This window comes from Tachysurus fulvidraco, chromosome 7 (genome assembly GCF_022655615.1).
Source record: "Tachysurus fulvidraco isolate hzauxx_2018 chromosome 7, HZAU_PFXX_2.0, whole genome shotgun sequence".
Lineage (NCBI taxonomy): Eukaryota > Metazoa > Chordata > Actinopteri > Siluriformes > Bagridae > Tachysurus > Tachysurus fulvidraco.
The window spans coordinates 28,211,177-28,229,286 of NC_062524.1; the positions used below are offsets into that span (position 1 = coordinate 28,211,177).

At 38.6% G+C, this 18,110-nt stretch overlaps 3 protein-coding genes across 3 annotated transcripts in view; 2 read left to right on the forward strand and 1 right to left on the reverse strand.

The window, feature by feature from the left end:
* LOC113649943 (natural killer cell receptor 2B4-like) overlaps nucleotides 1–18,110 on the forward strand; it is a 469,259-nt gene that overhangs the window by 142,082 nt on the left and 309,067 nt on the right.
* On the forward strand, nucleotides 1,752–12,937 carry LOC125145125 (signaling lymphocytic activation molecule-like). 2 transcript variants are annotated; one of them, XM_047815931.1, is made up of 7 exons: nucleotides 1,752–2,021; nucleotides 9,467–9,575; nucleotides 9,669–9,808; nucleotides 9,890–10,225; nucleotides 10,769–11,053; nucleotides 11,414–11,524; nucleotides 11,618–12,937. In XM_047815931.1, exons 3-7 carry the CDS (start codon nucleotides 9,724–9,726, stop codon nucleotides 11,677–11,679), a joined length of 879 nt encoding a protein of 292 aa, XP_047671887.1. In that variant the 5' UTR covers nucleotides 1,752–2,021; nucleotides 9,467–9,575; nucleotides 9,669–9,723; the 3' UTR covers nucleotides 11,680–12,937. The 2 variants fall into 2 exon arrangements, with proteins under 2 accessions (XP_047671887.1, XP_047671888.1); XM_047815932.1 differs by having other exon boundaries at nucleotides 11,767–12,937.
* Nucleotides 12,801–18,110, reverse strand: part of LOC113649997 — a 174,692-nt gene continuing 169,382 nt past the window's right edge. Inside the window, exons 16-18 of the mRNA XM_047816683.1 lie at nucleotides 14,730–14,804; nucleotides 13,868–14,603; nucleotides 12,801–13,763 (exon numbers count right to left, since the gene is read on the reverse strand). Coding sequence (XP_047672639.1) covers nucleotides 14,526–14,603; nucleotides 14,730–14,804 — 153 coding nt within the window. The 3' untranslated portion in view covers nucleotides 12,801–13,763; nucleotides 13,868–14,525. The remainder of the gene's footprint in view (nucleotides 13,764–13,867; nucleotides 14,604–14,729; nucleotides 14,805–18,110) is intronic.

Below are 18,110 nucleotides of genomic sequence, written 5' to 3' on the forward strand. Positions count from 1 at the left end.
CTACGCAATCCGAACACATGTGTCGTTAAGGGGCAAGTACGTCAGTATAATTACTTCAGTGTGTGTATGTGTGTGTTCACTGCTGTGTGTGTGTGCACTTTGGATGGGTTAAACGCTGAGAAAAAATTCTGAGTATGGGTCACCGTACTTAGCCGTATGTCACGTCATATTAAAACTTAACTTTTTGAAACCAAAACATAAGAAGCCACATCCTACACTTTTCATCAACATTTATTGTTATTTGTTGTATAGATAGATAGATAGATAGATAGATAGATAGATAGATAGATAGATAGATAGATAGATAGATAGATAGATAGAGAGATAGATAGATAGATAGATAGATAGATAGATAGATAGATAGATAGATAGATAGATAGATGTTTAACCTAATGATTAGTTAGGGAGTTTTATTATTTGTCTAGTTAAACTCTTTCTGTTTAATGTACAGTTTATCCTGTTGTACAGTGAAGGTGTAAACATACAGTGGTGCAGGTGAAGAGTCCTGAGTTCTGCTGAAATATTAAGTAGTTTCAGAAGCCATAGTAACAGTTTCTCCACACATTTTTCCTTTTGTCCTTTCCATCAGTATCACTGAAGTATATAATTTACAGTTTACCACTCAATTGTATGCTGCGTTTAAAACACGCCACATTTTGTTCCCTGAGCTTTATTTTTGGACAGGATTACTGAAAGTATTTGAATCTGTGCTGCTCCTATCAGTGTATGGTTTAACATGAGCTCAGGGATTTGGAAGGAGGAAGTATTTATAGCACAGAGAAGTAATGACTTAACAGTATTGACACTAACTGGTGTCAGCCTGGGTCCCATTTTCAGTCTTAGTTTCTTCTTCATAAAATCACTTCAGGAAGATTTATAAAATAAGATATTTAAAATGTCACTTTTGCCTGTCTTTAAAACTTCAGAGCCCTGTAGATGATACCGGTGTGTCAAAGTTACAGGGAAGTTAGTTGTAGATGAGAATTTTAACAGGAAAGATTCAAAATCAAAATGGTCATGGTCAGGGGCAGTTCTAGCCCTTTTTTAGGGTGGCTCCAGGCCCCTGTCTGTGATCTCAGCCACCCTAAAACTATAAGTGTAATTTTACTTTCAAAAATAAAAATGACGTTAAAATGCAGGACATGTCGTCGATGGGAAAGAATGTTATTTATCAGTTTGATCCAAGAGCGATTTTTTTTTTACTTTGCTTTTACGCGCGTGTTGTAGTCTTTTAATAGTGCATCATCAGCTGTCTGCTTTATCTGACCGGAGAAGCACAGAGTCAGTCAGAGCTGCGTTTATCTATAAGGTTAATCAGCGAAAAGCCGCAAAATATCTTGTGAATATTTGTTTATTAATGACTGCATTCATTGGACACACTATAAATAATAAACTGCATTCATTGGACACACAGTTTGTAGAGAATGCACACATACATGAACTGATTTGATGCAAAACTGGCATCATTACATCATGCATAAAATTTTGGTGTCCACTTTTGACATTTTAAATAATACCATAACTTTTGGCTTACTATGTAGTCATATAATATATAATATACAATTCTTCTTGTTTTAAATTCTCACTGAGGGATAAAACCCCTAAAGATGAACCCCTAGAACTGCCCCTGGTCATGATCATGCTTCCCGAACAGACAGCGAGACGGGATGCACATTTCAGAACAGCGTAACAGACATTGCGTCATCGGGTAGGCGTGGCCTATTTAAAACGTAACCCTAACCGTAGTTTTTGGTTGTTTATTTGTTTTCTAAAATAAATCTACCTGTATGACTATTTTGTCCTTCATATTATGCTCTTTTGTTTTGAAAAAGGGCGTTTTTCCAACTGATACACGCCCACTTTACGTCGTGGAATTTAGCGAATGCCCAGCGGGGGGGAGGTGAGTGGGGAGACCGTAAAAATAGTAAGCGAATAAAATGGATGAGTTCTTGCTCCATGGGATTAAGGAATGTAAATACAACACTCCCAGCAGAGACATTCAGCACTAAGGTCACAGTGAGGTAAAGTGCATTACTGTTTATTTACACTATAGAACTAGATTTGTAAAGTTCGGTGCGACAAAACTTTGATGTTGCTTTGATGAAGTTTTCGTAAAGACGGTGATTTTTGGAGGCGACCGGATATAAAGGTGCAAGGGCGTAAGTTTGCTTTTGACATTTATGATGCCAGTAAGAATTCTAGCAGGGCAAGTAAAAAAACCTGAACAAGCAGATTTCCTCCAGATCTGCTCCAGAAAAACAACCAGTGTTGTATAAAGTAGTAGAAAGCGATACTCGAGTAAAAGTACAAGTATCGTACTAGAAAAAGACTTTGGTAGAAGTGAAAGTCACCTTTTAGAATATTACTCAAGTAAAAGTCTTATCTGATATTTACTGTACTTAAGTATCAAAAGTCATTTTCTGATATTTACTGTACTTAAGTATTTGAAGTAAAAGTAAAAAGTAAAATTTCAGTGATTTTCGGTAAACATAAGCTCAGGGGCAGTTCTAGGGTTTCATCTTTAGGGGTTTTAGCCCTCAGTGAGAATTTAAAACAAGAAGAGTTTTATATTATATATTATATGACAACATAGTAAGCCAAAAGTTCTGGTATTATTTAATGGCGAAAGTGGACACCAAAATGTTATCGATGATGTAATGATGCCAGTCTTGAATCAGATCAGTTCATGTATGTGTGTATTCTCTACAAACTGTGTGTCCAATGAATGCAGTCATTAATAAAAACATATTCACAAGACAAAGACCAAATCAATAAATGTTATTTTTATTTAGTACTGAATGGATTGTTTGCATTAATATTTTGTTTGTGCTACAACTCTGGTAATAAGAATAGTGACATTTCCGCTGATTAATGTTATAGATAAACGCCTCCAGCTCTGACTGCGCGTGCACGCTGCGCGTACCTGTCCTCCGTAGAGCGTGCGGAGCGTAATGTAATCTAGGAACAGTGATTCACCAAACCTCCCTTATTGCAGTCACACACATTTCTTCTGATTTTATTTTGTAGTAGCAAGTAACAAAGACGCTTAGTGGAAATATAACGAAGTAAACGTATGCATTTTATCTAATAAATGTAGTGGAGTAAAAGTGAAAGTTGACAAATTTAAATAGCGAAGTAAAGTACAGATACATGAAATTTACAGTAACGAAGTATTTGTACTCCATTACATTAGAACACTGAAAACAACACATTACATCACAGAACACAATGTATTAATTACTTAATTGTGAATTAAACAACAATATATATTTATATATACTATAATTGGTAACTAGCCACATCATAAAAACTGAGAGCTTAGTGTGTACTGTGACTTGCTATTTGAACAAGCCAAACACATGTGTACATCTGTCATTACCAGAAATAAACTGCTGGCATATTTGTTTCACATCGATTTTGTCCAGTTTGTCCTGGTGGACATGGCAAACAGCAATACTGTTCAGTCTCCCTTGTGTCATTGTTGTTCTGGGACATGTTTTTAGTCTTCGGAGAGCACTAAAACTTCTTTCAGCCTCAGCTGATGACACTGGGACCACTAAAAGCAGCCTGACAAGGGTTTCAACATGACCAAAAAGGCCTCTCAAATCAACTGACATTCCTCTTAGAATATTAGCCACTTCAGTATTAGATCTAAAAGTGTTTTTATAGACTTGACATTTCCAGACTGTTGGGTTAATGTCCCTAGCTCATGGACCCACTGCAAGGCATCTCGTATCACAGGACTGGCTAGGTATTCAGATTGTGTGATCAAGTTAAGACAATGTGACCCACAATGCACACATATATGTAATACCAATGGCTGCTGTTTCTTTAGCTTTGCTTGTGCTCCAGAATGTCTTCCTGACATATTAGCAGCACCATCACATGTTTGGCCTCTTAAACTAGTCATGGGAATATTTAGCCTCATGAGTGCATCCACAGCCACTCTAGCAATGTCCTCTCCAGTAGTCCATGAGACTTCATACAAACCAATAAAAACCTTTTGTGGAAGCAGGTCATGGTCCGCATATCTAAAACTTATAGATTCTTGCTCTAATCCTGAGACATCCTAATTGCCATCTATAATGAGTGAGTACTGTAAAACTGGAAGAGACTGGATAGAGACTGCAATGCCTCTGACAATACAATTTCCTAACATTTGCAAAATCTCATTTTGCACAGAAGGAGAAGTATAGTCATGACAACGGGATAGCCAACTAGAGAGATGTGCATCATCATTGGCTTTGAATTTTAAAAGCTAAAAAAGATTCCCATTTTCTGTTTCATGGCTTCGAAGTGCCATAACCTGCCTAGCAAGGAACTGTACTGAACCTACAATATTTTGCAGGCAATACCTAGCATCCTCTTGTTGCTTTGCCAAGGCACTTGAAAGCTGTGAATCTACAGGCGATGCTTCTTGAACACAAACTGTAAGTGCATGATAGTGCGACTTACTATTCTGGTGGTGTTCAAAACTAACAAGAGCATTTTTCCAGTTGCTGTATCCTTTTGAGAATACAGGGTCTGCCTTTTTGGAAAGTGTGTTTTCTCTATTGTGTATGTTTTTACACAGTGAAAGCAAAGGATCCACTTTACTCTGGGCTATAGTGAAGCCATGGATATTACTTATACCAACTTTCCTGAAAATGAAGGCCCTTGTTTGACAGCTTTTGAACTGCAATGTGTTTTGGTTGCGGTTGATTTGGCTTTCATTCAAAGTCCAGATCTACACTATCTACAGATCTACACTAATGTTTAAATTTGTAACTCATTAATTTAATATGGGATTGTAATGTACTGTGAAAAACACTGCCCCTGAATCGGTGTGTGACACAACATTCCCCGTATTTTGTGCATAAAACTGTTGTTATAAGAATACTTCCTTACTCACATACCGGTTGCCTGCATAATCACATTACAAATTGCTTTATACAACGGAATATAGCTGCATCCGACCTCAACATATTAGCGAGAAAGACAAAGCCAAACAGCGACGTGGGTTAGAGAGGCAGGACTCAAAAAAGGCAAAGGCCAATCCTTTTAGAGAGGTGAGTTACAGAGGTGGGATTCATTGCAGGGGGTAAATCTGTTAACCGTTTGTGTTTCAATTTTTTTACAGAACGCTGTTATAAAAATATTTTTCATCTTATTTAATGATTCCTGGATGAATGTTAAATGAAATAAGTAAAAAAGCACAAGACACAGATGGAAATCAGTGATTATGTATAAATATATATAGGCTTGGTCGAATTATTGCTAGGGACAGTTGAGTGTTCCCTGGATATTGGTAGGGACATGTCCCTACCGTCCCTACCCAAATCGACATGCTTGTAAAGGTGTTATTTTTTGAGGAAGTGGAAAAAAAGCTGGTGAAATCTTTATTTTGCAATAAAGTGGTCTTAAGTAAATCTTAAATAAAGATTTAAAGCCACTCCCATGGCTGGTGCCCTTGCAGGGGCGTTACTCTGCGCCTCAATATCAGCATCCAGTTTCAGCCACCATATATAACTCCTGGCCAACACCTTCATTTTTGACATAACTGCGTGGAACTGATGCAGCTGCTCCAACAAACTCAAACGTCCTTGTACTGGAATAAGAACACGGGCTCCCACAGCACACATCCATTCTGAACTCTGAGCTCTTGGTGTCTTTACTTATAAAATATAAATTCAGATGTATTGTGATCAGGCCAGCCTTTAAGCACATACTCAGGCACTCTTGATAAAACAGGATCTTTATTAGTTCAGTGCCTAATGTGCTCTGCTGTAGTTAAGGGGTCCATTACACTGTCCAGCATCAGTACCTGTTCTTCCTCTGGTTCTTCCTCAGATTGTTGTAACACAGGAAGACGACTGAGGGCATCTGCATTTCCATGATCTCTCCCAACTCTATAAGAAATCACATATATGCTCCCAACATTATTGCCCACCTCATAATTCATTGAGATGCCATTTGAGGTACAGCCTTTAATTCATTTAGTAGACTGAGTAGAGGTTTGTGGTCAGTACAGATTACGAATTTATGTCCATACAGATATTTATGGAATTTTTTCACTCCAAACACAACAGACAATCCTTCCTTCTCTAGCTGTGAGTAGTTCTTCTCTGCTTTTGTAAGGGTCCTGGACACAAATCCAATGGGTCTTTCAGTTCCATCTTTCATACGACGTGCTAACACAGTTCCCACACCGTACGCCACCATGAGTCTCAGTGTTAATGTAAACCCCCCCCACACACACACCACCATGAGTCTAAGTGTTGATATAAACACACACACCACCACGAGTCTCAGTGTTAATGTAAACCCCCACACACACCACCACGAGTCTTACCATACATAGCTGCATTTCTGTCAGCTCTAAATGAGGTGATCCCGTCCAGCTGAATGGCGGAGTCTCTGAGCCACGTCTCCGTGAAAACAAACATGCAGCAGTTTCTAAACTTTCGCCGTGTAGCGCATTCGAGTCAGATCTAGTCCAGTTTATTGTCCAGGGAGCAAATATTGGAGAATAGAATAGACGGGAGAACCGTCCGACTAGGGTTAGGTTTTAGCCTAGGGTTAATTTTTAGCCTAGGGTGTGTTTTTAGCCTAACATGGATAACCACCTGCTTACTGCGTGTGAAAGGGGAGGGTGAACAGGGTGTTGAGTAGAGATGATAGTGTTCAGAATGAGGGTTGAGGATACCTGTTTTCCCAACCTAACAGATTGAGGTCTGTTGGTGAGAAAGTCCAGAATCCATCTGCAAGTGGAGGTGCAAATTCCCAGCTCACTGAGCTTAGTGATCAGTACAGTGGGGAGAACTGTATTGAACATAGAGCTAAAGCCAATGAACAGCATTCTGATGTAGGTGTTGTTTTTATCCAGGTGGGTGAAGGCTGAATAAAGAGCCGTGGAAACTGCATCTTCTGTCGACCTGTGGACCATCTTCTGTCGACCATCTTCAGGTGATAGGCAAACTGGTGTGGGCCCACAGTGATGTGACTCAGAACCAGTTTCTCAAAACACTTCATAACAATAGGTGTGAGTGCAACTGGGCAAAAGTCATTCAGGCAATCGGCAGCTGAGTGCTTAGGCACTGGTATGATGTATGATGTAGACTTCAGGCATGTAGGAACTGTGGCTTAGGCCAGTGCCCGGTTGAAAAAGTCAGTGAAAACTTGTGCCATTTGTCCAGCACATGAGAACTCATCCCGGTATGCCGTCCGGACCAGCTGCCTTGCGTGCATCCACTCTGCTAAATGCTGAGTAGTCATCCGTTGTTAAGAGTGAAAGTGAACTGTGAGCAGTAGAAGAGTCAGCGATTGAGGTGAAATGTCCTATGATTTGATTGAAAAATGCAAAAACATTATTGAGTTCTTCCAGTAGGAAGGCACTGCTGGTTGGTTGAGATCGAGGTATCGGTCTGTGATGGTCTGGATTCCAAATGCGTCTGGGGTCAGAGTTGTAGAAGTGCTCTTCTATGTGGATTTTGTATGTATGTCTGGCTCCTGATGCCTCTTTTCAGGTTGGCCCTGGCTCTGTTGTAGTCCTCTGCGTTGCCAGATTTAAAAGCAGCATGTCTTACTTTCAACAGGAGACGGACTTCAGAGTTCTTCCATGGCTTCTGATTAGTAAAGCATTTCATGTGTTTGACTGTAGTGACGTTATCAATGCACATGTTGATATGGTCCAAAACAGATGATGTGTAAATGTCCATGTCAGTGTGAGAGTCCAGTGTGGACTGTGAGGCAAACATGTTCCAGTCAGTATCCTGAAACTGTTGCTGTAGAGATGAAATGGCTCCTCTGGACATAACTTTTCTGTCCTCACTGCTGGTTTCACCTGTTTAATCAGTGGGTATATTTGGGTAGCATGAAAAAAGAGCGGTGTTTAGACTGACCCAAGTGGGGGAGAGGAATGGCCATTTATGCCCCAGGTATGTTTGTGTTTAGCTGATCCAGTGTGTAGTACATATCTCAGGCTGGAGTGGATGAAATCTCCATCAACGATGAAAGCTCCTTCAGGATGTGCAGACCAATTACATTTTCAGGATGTAAAACCAAAGAGATGGTTGTTGACTTCAGGAGAGCACAGAGCGACCACTCGCCACTGAACATCGACGAATCATGTTTAGAGATCGTCAGGAGCACCAAATTTCTTGGTGTTCATCTAGCGGAGAACTTCACCTGGTCACTCAACACCAGCTCCATCAGCAAGAAAACCCAGCAGCGTCTCTACTTCTTATGAAGGCTGAGGAAGGCCCATCTCCCTCCCCCCATCCTGAATACTTTTTACAGAGGGACCATTGAGAGAATTCTGAGCAGCTGCATCACTGTCTGGTTTGGGAACTGTACCATCTCGGATTGCAAGACCCTGCAGCGGATAGTTAGGACAGCTGAGAAGATCATTGGAGTCTCTCTTCCCTCTGTCATGGACATTTACACCACACACTGCATCTGCAAAGCCAACACTAACCTATGAACGCAATCCGTCCTCTGCAAATGATCCAAAATGCAGATTCACGGCTTGTGTTCACCTGCCAAAGTTCTCGCATACCATCCGCTGCTGCAATCTCTCCGTTGGTTTCTGGTAGCTGCACGCATCAGATTCAAAACACTGATGCTGGCCTACAAAGCCAAAAATGGACCAGCTGCCTCTTACCTAAAAGCCCTCATCACTCCTCACACTGCACCCCACACCCTCCGATCTACCAGCACTGCTCCACTGGTTCCACCATCTCTCAGGGTAAGAGGCAGGTTTACTACAAGACTATTCTCTGTTCTGGCACGTCTGCCAAATGCTGTAAATATAAACAGCATTGTGGACCCCACACACACCTCACATACACACTTCACCCTCCTGCCGTCTGGAAAAAGGTACTGAAGCATTCGGGCCTCACGACCAGACTGTGTAACAGTTTCTTTTCACAAGCCATCAGACTCCTTAATAACTGAAACTGAACTGTACTGAGCACAACACACAAAAACACACACACACCAACTGTATGGACTGCACAGACCTACACTAAATACACACACTTCCACTATATATCCATCTACCTGTTTACATAACGTTTTTGCACACTTTTTGCCCTTTGCACACACCGTCTCACATTTCAGGCATTTGCTGGTTTGCACAATCCTTTACATTATCTCATGTAACTGCTGCTATAACACTGTGTCCATTCTAGTATTACTGCATGCAATATTGTCTGAACAGTATTTCAGTATACAATATTTACACTGGTCATCGTTTGACCGGCCGAGCATTTCTAACACTATTTTATGTTGTTTTGTTCCCTTCTCATATATGAGAAGTCCTGTATGGGTTTGTTCTCTCTATGCTGAGGAAGACATTTAATTTAGCCAGTTAACATGTCACTTTTTTGAAGTGAAAGTAAATATTAAATGTATAAGTAAACTTAAACTAGTAAAAATTGTGCTGCAAATACTGCAGCTGATGTAGGTTTTATGTTTGTTTCCTCAGGTTAAGGTCCATTTGGTGAATTGTGAACATCAGAACATCAGCTCTGTAACGTAGATGGTGTTGGTGCATGGAATCAAACCAGTGTTTTATCAGCTACTGGAAGCCTCAGGTGAGGAATATAAAAATACATTTGCTCCAGATCTTGTGAATGTACTCACATTTTTATTCATGTTAAACTAACAGTAATGTTGGTTGTGAACAGCAGCTACAGAAGTGATGTTGATGAACTACATCGATCCCAAAGTTCTTTAGTGACGATGATGTTCAGGGCAATGGGACAAATCCTGATGAATATTGTAGCAGAAATCAGGACTCTCAGGACTCTTCTTCTCCTGCTGTGCTGTAAGTTTGTGTTTTTCCTTCACAATCACACATTACAGTATAGTTTGTGAGTGAAATGATGAAGCTGAAGCTGTGATGCAGGTTTACTGTGTGAAGCTGGAGACGAGACGGTCACACTGCAGGAAGTGGAAGGAACCACTATAACTCTCCATACTGGGATAACTGGGATTCAGAGTGATGCTCATATAGTTTGGTTTTATGGACCTGAGAAACTAGAGGAGAAGATATTGATTAGTCAGGTGTTTAAAGGAGAAACTGTTACAGACATCAGTGAGAGATTTAAAGAGCGACTGCAGCTGGACAGAATCAGTGGAGCTTTAACCATCAGGAACATCAGCAGAACTGATTCTGGAGTTTATTTATTACAAGTCATCACTGGACGTGTCTCATCTAGCACTTTCAGTGTCAGTGTTTATGGTGAGTAAAAGTGTTTCATGTCTCCTTCATGTCCGTGTTCAGTCTCATAACTTCATCATAAATAAAAAATAAATAAATACAACTTGTATTAAATAAATATTGATGTTGATTTGGTGAAGTAAAGAGATTTATGGAAGGAGTCTCCAGTGTCAGTGCTTTGTAACAGCCAGAGGTAAAGCTGTAATTTTTAGTTTTACAGCTGTTTTTATCTCTTCAGGACAGAAGTGTTTATTCACTGTAATTAAATGTAACTTTAAACAAATAATCAGATTTTCATTATTAAATAAAAAAATGCATGTTTGGGGAAATTTCTGTTGTATAAAAGTAATAAAACACTTGGGGATGTGCTGCTGTTATAGGGAAATAATCTTCAGGGTGAAACAGTAACCCTGCTACATCACAGCTTTCTACTGGCATCATGGGTGTAGAAATAATCCTGAAGTCCTGGGAAATTATTTTCTACATTGAGTGGGAATTCTGTTAATGATTAAAGATGCATTCTGCTTCATGTGACTAAAGTATTTAATGTGTTTGTGTTTTTAGCTCCAGTATCAACTCCAGTAATAATAAATGAAAGAGGAAAGCGAAGTGTGATTTCCACAGAGTCGTGTTTCCTCCTGTGTTCTGTGGAGAATGGAGATGTGAAGTTATCCTGGTACAGAGAGAATGAGAGAATCTCCATCACCAATAACACAGATCTCAGTGTTCCCCTCAATCTCTCACTTCAAATACAACACAATGACACTAACACTTACATCTGTGTGTCTGCAAACCCTGTCAGCAATAAAACAACTTCTCTCATCATCACACAGCTCTGTGACGTCTCAGGTACGTCAGTGAGTCTAAACTCTCATCACTTTACTGTAGTTAAGAAAAGAATAATGAATATTCATGATGGAGTGAGACAGAGGTGAATAAACACTTTCCCGGTTTAATCTTTAGTGTTTTTACTCTTCAGATTGTTCAGATATAGTAAATACTTCATCAGTACTTCAGTGATCTGTAGTTTACTTCAGCACAGGTCTTAGTGTGTGTTGTATAAACTCTGTGATAGACTTTTATGTTATACATCAACACATGATCTATATTTTAATAACAACTACAAACTTAATGAAGTAACTGGTATTAAAATTCTGTATTTTTTTAAATAAATTGCTTATATTTATGATTATATCTTAATCTGTACAGATAAACCTGATCCTTTACTGCTTGATGCTCTGATATCAGCTGGAGTTTTTGTGTTATTAATTATAATATTAATAACTTTGTGGATTCGGCTGAAAAAGAAAAAAACAAAAGGCAAGTAATGAATCTTTCTGTTCATGTGTTTAGTGTGTTTATATTTGTTCAGTTCAGTAACATTTAATCTGATCAATTTTTCTTTATTTACAGAAATTTCAGAGGAATTGACTTCCTCTGATGCGAATATCATCACTCACAGTGCAGAGAGATAAAGAGATAAAGTTGTGGAGAAAATGATTTGGTTTAAAATCACAGGAGTTATAAAGTCTCCTCCTGATTCATATACTGCTGTGTTACAGGAAGAAAACGCCATATTAACGGATGTTGAAGTAGAGAGAGACCCTGTGGTGTATTCAGCCGTGAGGAGATCCAAATAATATAACACATCACTATATGATATAAGATATTTTATGTTTTTGCACTTTTCATGTTCTGTCATAGGTCATAGTGACGCACTCGAATTAAAGCTTTCTTCACTTTATCTTCACATGCTTATAGATATAGACAATTGACTAGTGTTGCTGTGAATGACCAGAGACAGAGTATATGCCCCTCTCACCCCGAGAGCACGGCCAGATTTGCCCTCTTAACTGGACACCTTGATGATGAAGATGCAGGAGCACTTTTTGTGTCTGGTCTCAAGTTTATCACTCATGTTGCCTCAGGTTGCTTTTCCTTCCCTCTGCTGCCTTGCCCTACCTCATTAGTGATGAATGTTAAGTGTCCAGACTTTCTCTACAGACTTGTGTAATATGTTTCATATTTATAATATAATGCCTTCCTGATATTTTACAAACTAAAGTGCAATTCTGTAAAAATTGCTGCTTCCACCAAATTCAGTATTTTACAAAACACTAAAAATGTGCTGATATTTTATATTGTTACGTCCTTTTTTATGTTTGTTCTCTGTTTTGGGAGGTGTTTGTGTTTCTGTGCAGGATGAACACCGATTGGTTCCTGAAGGTTACCTGGTGCCACGCCCTGCCTGGTCAGCTGACTCCCTGCAGCCTATAAAAGCCCCCACCACCTCTTCCTGCTTTAGCTTTTTGGCTCACTTGCTGTGTTTGTGTTACTCGTTTGCTGCTAGTTAGTATTGTGTGAGTTGTCTGTGATATTAGTGTGTTTAGACATTCCTGTTAATGCTGATTATTGCCTGTTCTTTTGACTTTGACTCTGGATTGCATGTTTGTTCTTATTAGCTAACCTGCAAATATGCGAATATAGTATTATTGGGGCAGCAGGGAGACCAATGCCATTTTTGTTTGAACCTTTTATTGGTTGTGTTTTTGTACAGGGAGTTAGGGAAGGAATTGTGTTTTCTTTTTTTGTTTGTTTGCACAGCAGGGAATTTAAAGGGTACAACAATTAGTTGTTTCTGTTAGTTATTGTGGCCTTGTCAGCTCCTGAAGACATAACCCCAGTTGTACATGTGAAATTTGTTACTCATTAAAAATATTGTTTATTCCGTTACCTCTGTTTCCTCGTACTCTTTCATGTTGCACCTTCACCCCTAGACAGGGTGTAACAACATGCAGATTTTATTACATTTGCCTTATTACAAATGACATGAGCACGATCACCTGAACACATTAACACTACAAAGCTCTTACAGTAGGAGCACATAGACGTCCTTATATATGAATTACTCTGATTTATTTAGAATTCCAGCATGAGGTTATTTTGACTTTAACACACACTTTGTTAATTTACAGCAAAGATTTTAAATAAACACTAAAAAACATTTTAGACATATATAACATTTATACATTATAAATAACGCTTGTTTCTATTTTTCAACACTTCAGATACAGTGAGCTTATAAATATAACAGACAAAAAACATGAAGTCCTTAAAAAAATGACAAATGTCACACCGTTATTTACGTGACCCAGAGAAGTCACAGTCAAATGAGTCCCAGGAGAGTCAGAGACTTACAGAGGGGTCACAGAGGAGTCAAAGCAGAGTTATGACACATCAGTGAAAAGTCACAGCAGAGTGAGAGACACAGAGGAGTCACATACATACGAGTCAGAGCAGATAGAGGAGTCACACACACCAGAGTGGAGTCACAGAGAAGACTAAATGGCTAATGTTAGAGTCAGAGAGGAGTCAGAAAAGAGACACAGAGGAGTCAGAGTAGAGACATAGGGGAGTCAGAGGTGGAGTCATAGAAAACTCAGATCCAGTCAGAGTTTTGGAGTCAGATATCTACTGACAGTGTGTACTGTAAACCCTCAGACTTCACTCTCATAGGTGACCAGAGCATCTGATGGAGACAGAGTACCCTGACTAACAGCTGTAATAAACACACACACACACACACACACACACACACAGTGAGTGATTTTGAGAACAAAACCTCATTTTTCCCTTAAACTCTTTAAAGTCAATAACACTCACCTGCAATAACTCTGACATCATCAACCTGCTCCATTCATCTTTTCTGTAGCTTTTCCTGGCTTGTTTTTCAGCTTCTTCAGTTTTTCAGTTGTGGGCTTTGGTTCATAGACAGCTCTCATTTTTAACAAACTCAGTCTTCACCTATGAACTATTGAAGTAATCAATCTAAACACACAGACACACACCTGAGCAACAAGAAGTACCTGTCAATCACCTGTATTAGTCACACTGTTTCTGATCAACTGAAAAGGTTTAGAAGTAAAGATCTGCGTCTCATAGGGTTAGGGTTAGAGTTAGGTGTCAGTGTCTTCAGTGGATAGCAAACAAAAACAAACAAACAGAAATAATATTTACAGATGCTCATGATCAGGATTTGCTTTCTGATCTGCTACCACCTTGTGGTCAGTGTTGGTATTGCACATAGCAGCAATAACTCACTGTTACATAAATAAACTAATTACAAAACTCCTACTTGAAGAGCAAACTGTTTTTAATTGTAGTTTAATGAAGTACAAAGATTGAGAATGTTAATAATTTTTAATCCAAACTCGAATATTCAAAGGTTATTAAATATAAATGAATTATAGATCAGTGACCTATAAAAGAAATTAATTAATTATCATGTAAAGATCGTTTTGATAAATAAGTATGTACTGAATTATGTCAGTGTCTCCACAGCTGAGTACATCACGAAGGTATTCAGCTCTTGACCATCTGTTATTCTGGACTTTTCTTCCTGTAAGACACAGCAGTATATTTCAGTATCTGAATCAGGTTGAGACTTTGTGGTTTTTCTTTAAGGTTAAACTCACTAACACGTTTCACATCATGATTATTTGAACAGTTTGATTTGGATGTTTACCTTTTTAACTCTCTCTGCACTGTGAGCTGTAATTGTCACCTCAGTGAAAGTCACTTCCTCAAGTTTCTTTAGGAGCTAAAGAGAAAAAATCTGATTCATTGTCTTGAACATGGGAAATGTACAAACTAAACTAAACACCGGAACAGAAAGATGCATTTTCTGACCTTGATGTTTTTACTTTTTAGCCAAACCCACACAAATCCTGTAAGTATTAGTAGCAGGAAAACTCCATCTAATATCAGGACAACAAGCAGTGAAGGAGAACCATCAGATTTGTCTGTGAATATTATGATATAATCAACAATATGTCTGACCAATCAGATCACTCCATCATGAATATTCATTATTCTTTTCTTAACTACAGTAAAGTGATGAGAGTTTAGACTCACTGACGTACCTGAGACATCACAGAGCTGTGTGATGATGAGAGAAGTTGTTTTATTGCTGACAGGGTTTGTAGACACACAGATGTAAGTGTTAATGTCATGGTGTTGTATTTGAAGTAGGAGATTGAGGGGAACACTGAGATCTGTGTTATTGGTGATGGAGATTCTCTCATTCTCTCTGTACCAGGATAACTTCACATCTTCTCCATTCTCCACAGAACCCAGGAGGAAACACGACTCTGTGAAAATCACACTTCGCTTTCCTCTTTCATTTATTATTACTGGAGTTGATACTGGAGCTAAAAACACAAACACATTAAATACTTTAGTCACATGAAGCAGAATGAAAGCCACTGTTTAATTCTACTTCTTATCTGCTCAGACATTTAAACAGCAGGTCATCAGCAGAATTCTCACTCAGTGTAGAAGGTAATTTTCCAGGGTTTTTTCACAGCCAGACTCCCAGTTGATTCCTCATGGCTCCTAGGTGTCTCAGTGTAATTATGAAGTTATGAGACTGAATACAGACATGAAGGAGACATGAAACACTTTTACTCACCATAAACACTGACACTGAAAGTCCTAGATGAGACACTTCCAGTGATGACGTGTAATAAATAAACTCCAGAATCAGTTCTGCTGATGTTCCTGATGGTTAAAGCTCCACTGATTCTGTCCAGCTGCAGTCGCTCTTTAAATCTCTCACTGATGTCTGTAACAGTTTCTCCTTTAAACACCTGACTGTTCAATATCTTTTCCTCTAGTTTCTCAGGTCCATAAAAACACTGAATCTGAGCATCACTCTGAATCCCAGTTATCCCAGTATGGAGAGTTATAGTGGTTCCTTCCACTTCCTGCAGTGTGACTGTCTCGTCTCCAGCTTCACACAGTAAACCTGCATCACAGCTTCAGCTTCATCATTTCACTCACAAACTATACTGTGATGTGTGATTGTGAAGGAAAAACACAAACTTACAGCACAGCAGGAGAAGAAGAGTCCTGAGAGTCCTGATTTCTGTTACAATATTCACCAGCATGTTCCTGTTTCTCCTCAACGTCATTATCAGTGAAGAACGTTGTGTTCAGTGCAGTTGTGTTGCTGCTGTTCACGACCTTCCCTTACTGTTAGTTTAGCGTCTTTACTGTCCCACATTCATCAGAGCGCTGGGCGGAAGTCCTGTCTCAGTGTGTTCAGTCTCTACACGCTCACTACACACTTTTCTCTCACCAATGGAGACGTGTGATTGATATGAAACAACTTTTTTAGATCTATTTAGTGGAAATAAGGTTTAAAATTCTCTCATTTTTGTTTGATTAAATTACATTTACAATATCTAAGAATTCTAACAAGTTAGAGTGTAATTTCAGTAAAGTTCATTAGAACTGAAGACTGAAGTGATCATAAGTTTGTACACCCTCAGGGAGCCATGATGTCACAGGTTTCATTCTTACATGTGAAAATTTAAATGAGTATAATAAGATTTTATTTGATCTACTTCCAGAGATTTGTGTCTTTGCCTTAACATTTCGATTAGATTTTGCAGATTTTAGTACTTTAGAAATTTCACAGGCCTTGTGTAAAATTATGAAGTTATGATTTTACAGTGTAGTCGTCCATCACCACTTCCCCTTTAATGCGTGTGAGATGGAGAGCTGAACACTGAGAACAAACCACAAACCTCTACAATAACTAGCACAACAGTTACTGTTTGTTATTTCTGTCCTCTGCTAATAGTTTTGTGTGTCTTTGGTGGTTGTTCATTAAAAACATGTGTGTTAAATGTGAATCTGTGTCTAATTATCTGATCATTGTTTAGGTAAAAGGAAGGAAAAAACATATTCTAAGGGAAACTTCTGGTTGACACCAAATAGTACAAATAAATAATAAGCTTTGTTCAATATGATGGAGGGTTCCAATAATTCTGACCCATACACAATGTGTGCAGCATAAAAAAAAACACAGTTCAACATCCATAATATTATTAGCCCAGTTTAGGCTGTGAAATGTTTTTAAATGACTCTTGTAGATCCGATTCACTTCAAAGGTTCATTTAAAAAGATCCGTTTGTTTGGATTCAGCACGTGATTAGAAACTTCTGGAAGATTCGCAAATAAAATGCTTGGATGTCTGATCATGATTTACTTTATGCTCTGCTTCCACCTTGTGGTCAAACTCTGTATCTTACAAAGATGTGGGATTTCGGATCAAAATGCTGTGTGTACAAACATGGTTAATAGAAACTGTACCCTAGATGTGAGAGAGGAATATTCCTGGGCTATAGTAAGGACAGCCCTATAATCCACAGACAATAAATGTGTCTAAACACAGACTAGTGATATTTAATAAGCAGAACAGGGCTGAACAACAGACACTAACTGATGACGACGACAGTCGGCAGCCAAAGGTTTCCCATATTTTTGACACTTGTCACATTCTAAGATCTGTAAGGTTTACAAAGTTTATATCATTTCTACACCATTGCAAAAAAACAAAAACAAAAAACAACACACATACCCAGTTTTTTCAATGTCGCCTCTCATGAAAACCTGTAAAATCTAATTACTTACTAAAACATGTTCAGATAAGCATACCACCAAAGTAGTGACGCAAATTCCATCATCCCGCTGCCGGCAGATATTAATACAATCAATTTAACACATTTGAAAAGTTCTTTTTAATCATAACTTTAGTTGAATATGTTTCTTAAATATAAGTTTTGCAACTAAAACACCCAGTACAGGCATTGATGTGCAAACGTGGGTGTTATACATGTCTTAAAGACATAAAGTTAATAAACTAATCTTCATCAACTTACAAAAACTTACAAAAAAAAGCATAATTTTGAAATGTTTCTTTCGCTCCATCAGTTGTTTCAAAAACTAATGTAACTGAGTTAAACACTCATACGTTGATAAGACATTAAATCATAACCATGTCCATTTGTTGCTGTATCAGTTCAGTGATTTACGCATGCGCAGTAACAACAGCTCATCG

Coding starts and splice junctions, on each gene's coding strand:
- LOC125145125 (XM_047815931.1), top strand. CDS start 9,724: ATGATGTTCAGGGCAATGGGACAAATCCTGATGAATATTGTAGCAGAA. Junction 10,226..10,768: donor TTTCAGTGTCAGTGTTTATG/GTGAGTAAAAGT, acceptor TTGTGTTTTTAG/CTCCAGTATCAACTCCAGTA. Junction 11,054..11,413: donor ACAGCTCTGTGACGTCTCAG/GTACGTCAGTGA, acceptor TAATCTGTACAG/ATAAACCTGATCCTTTACTG.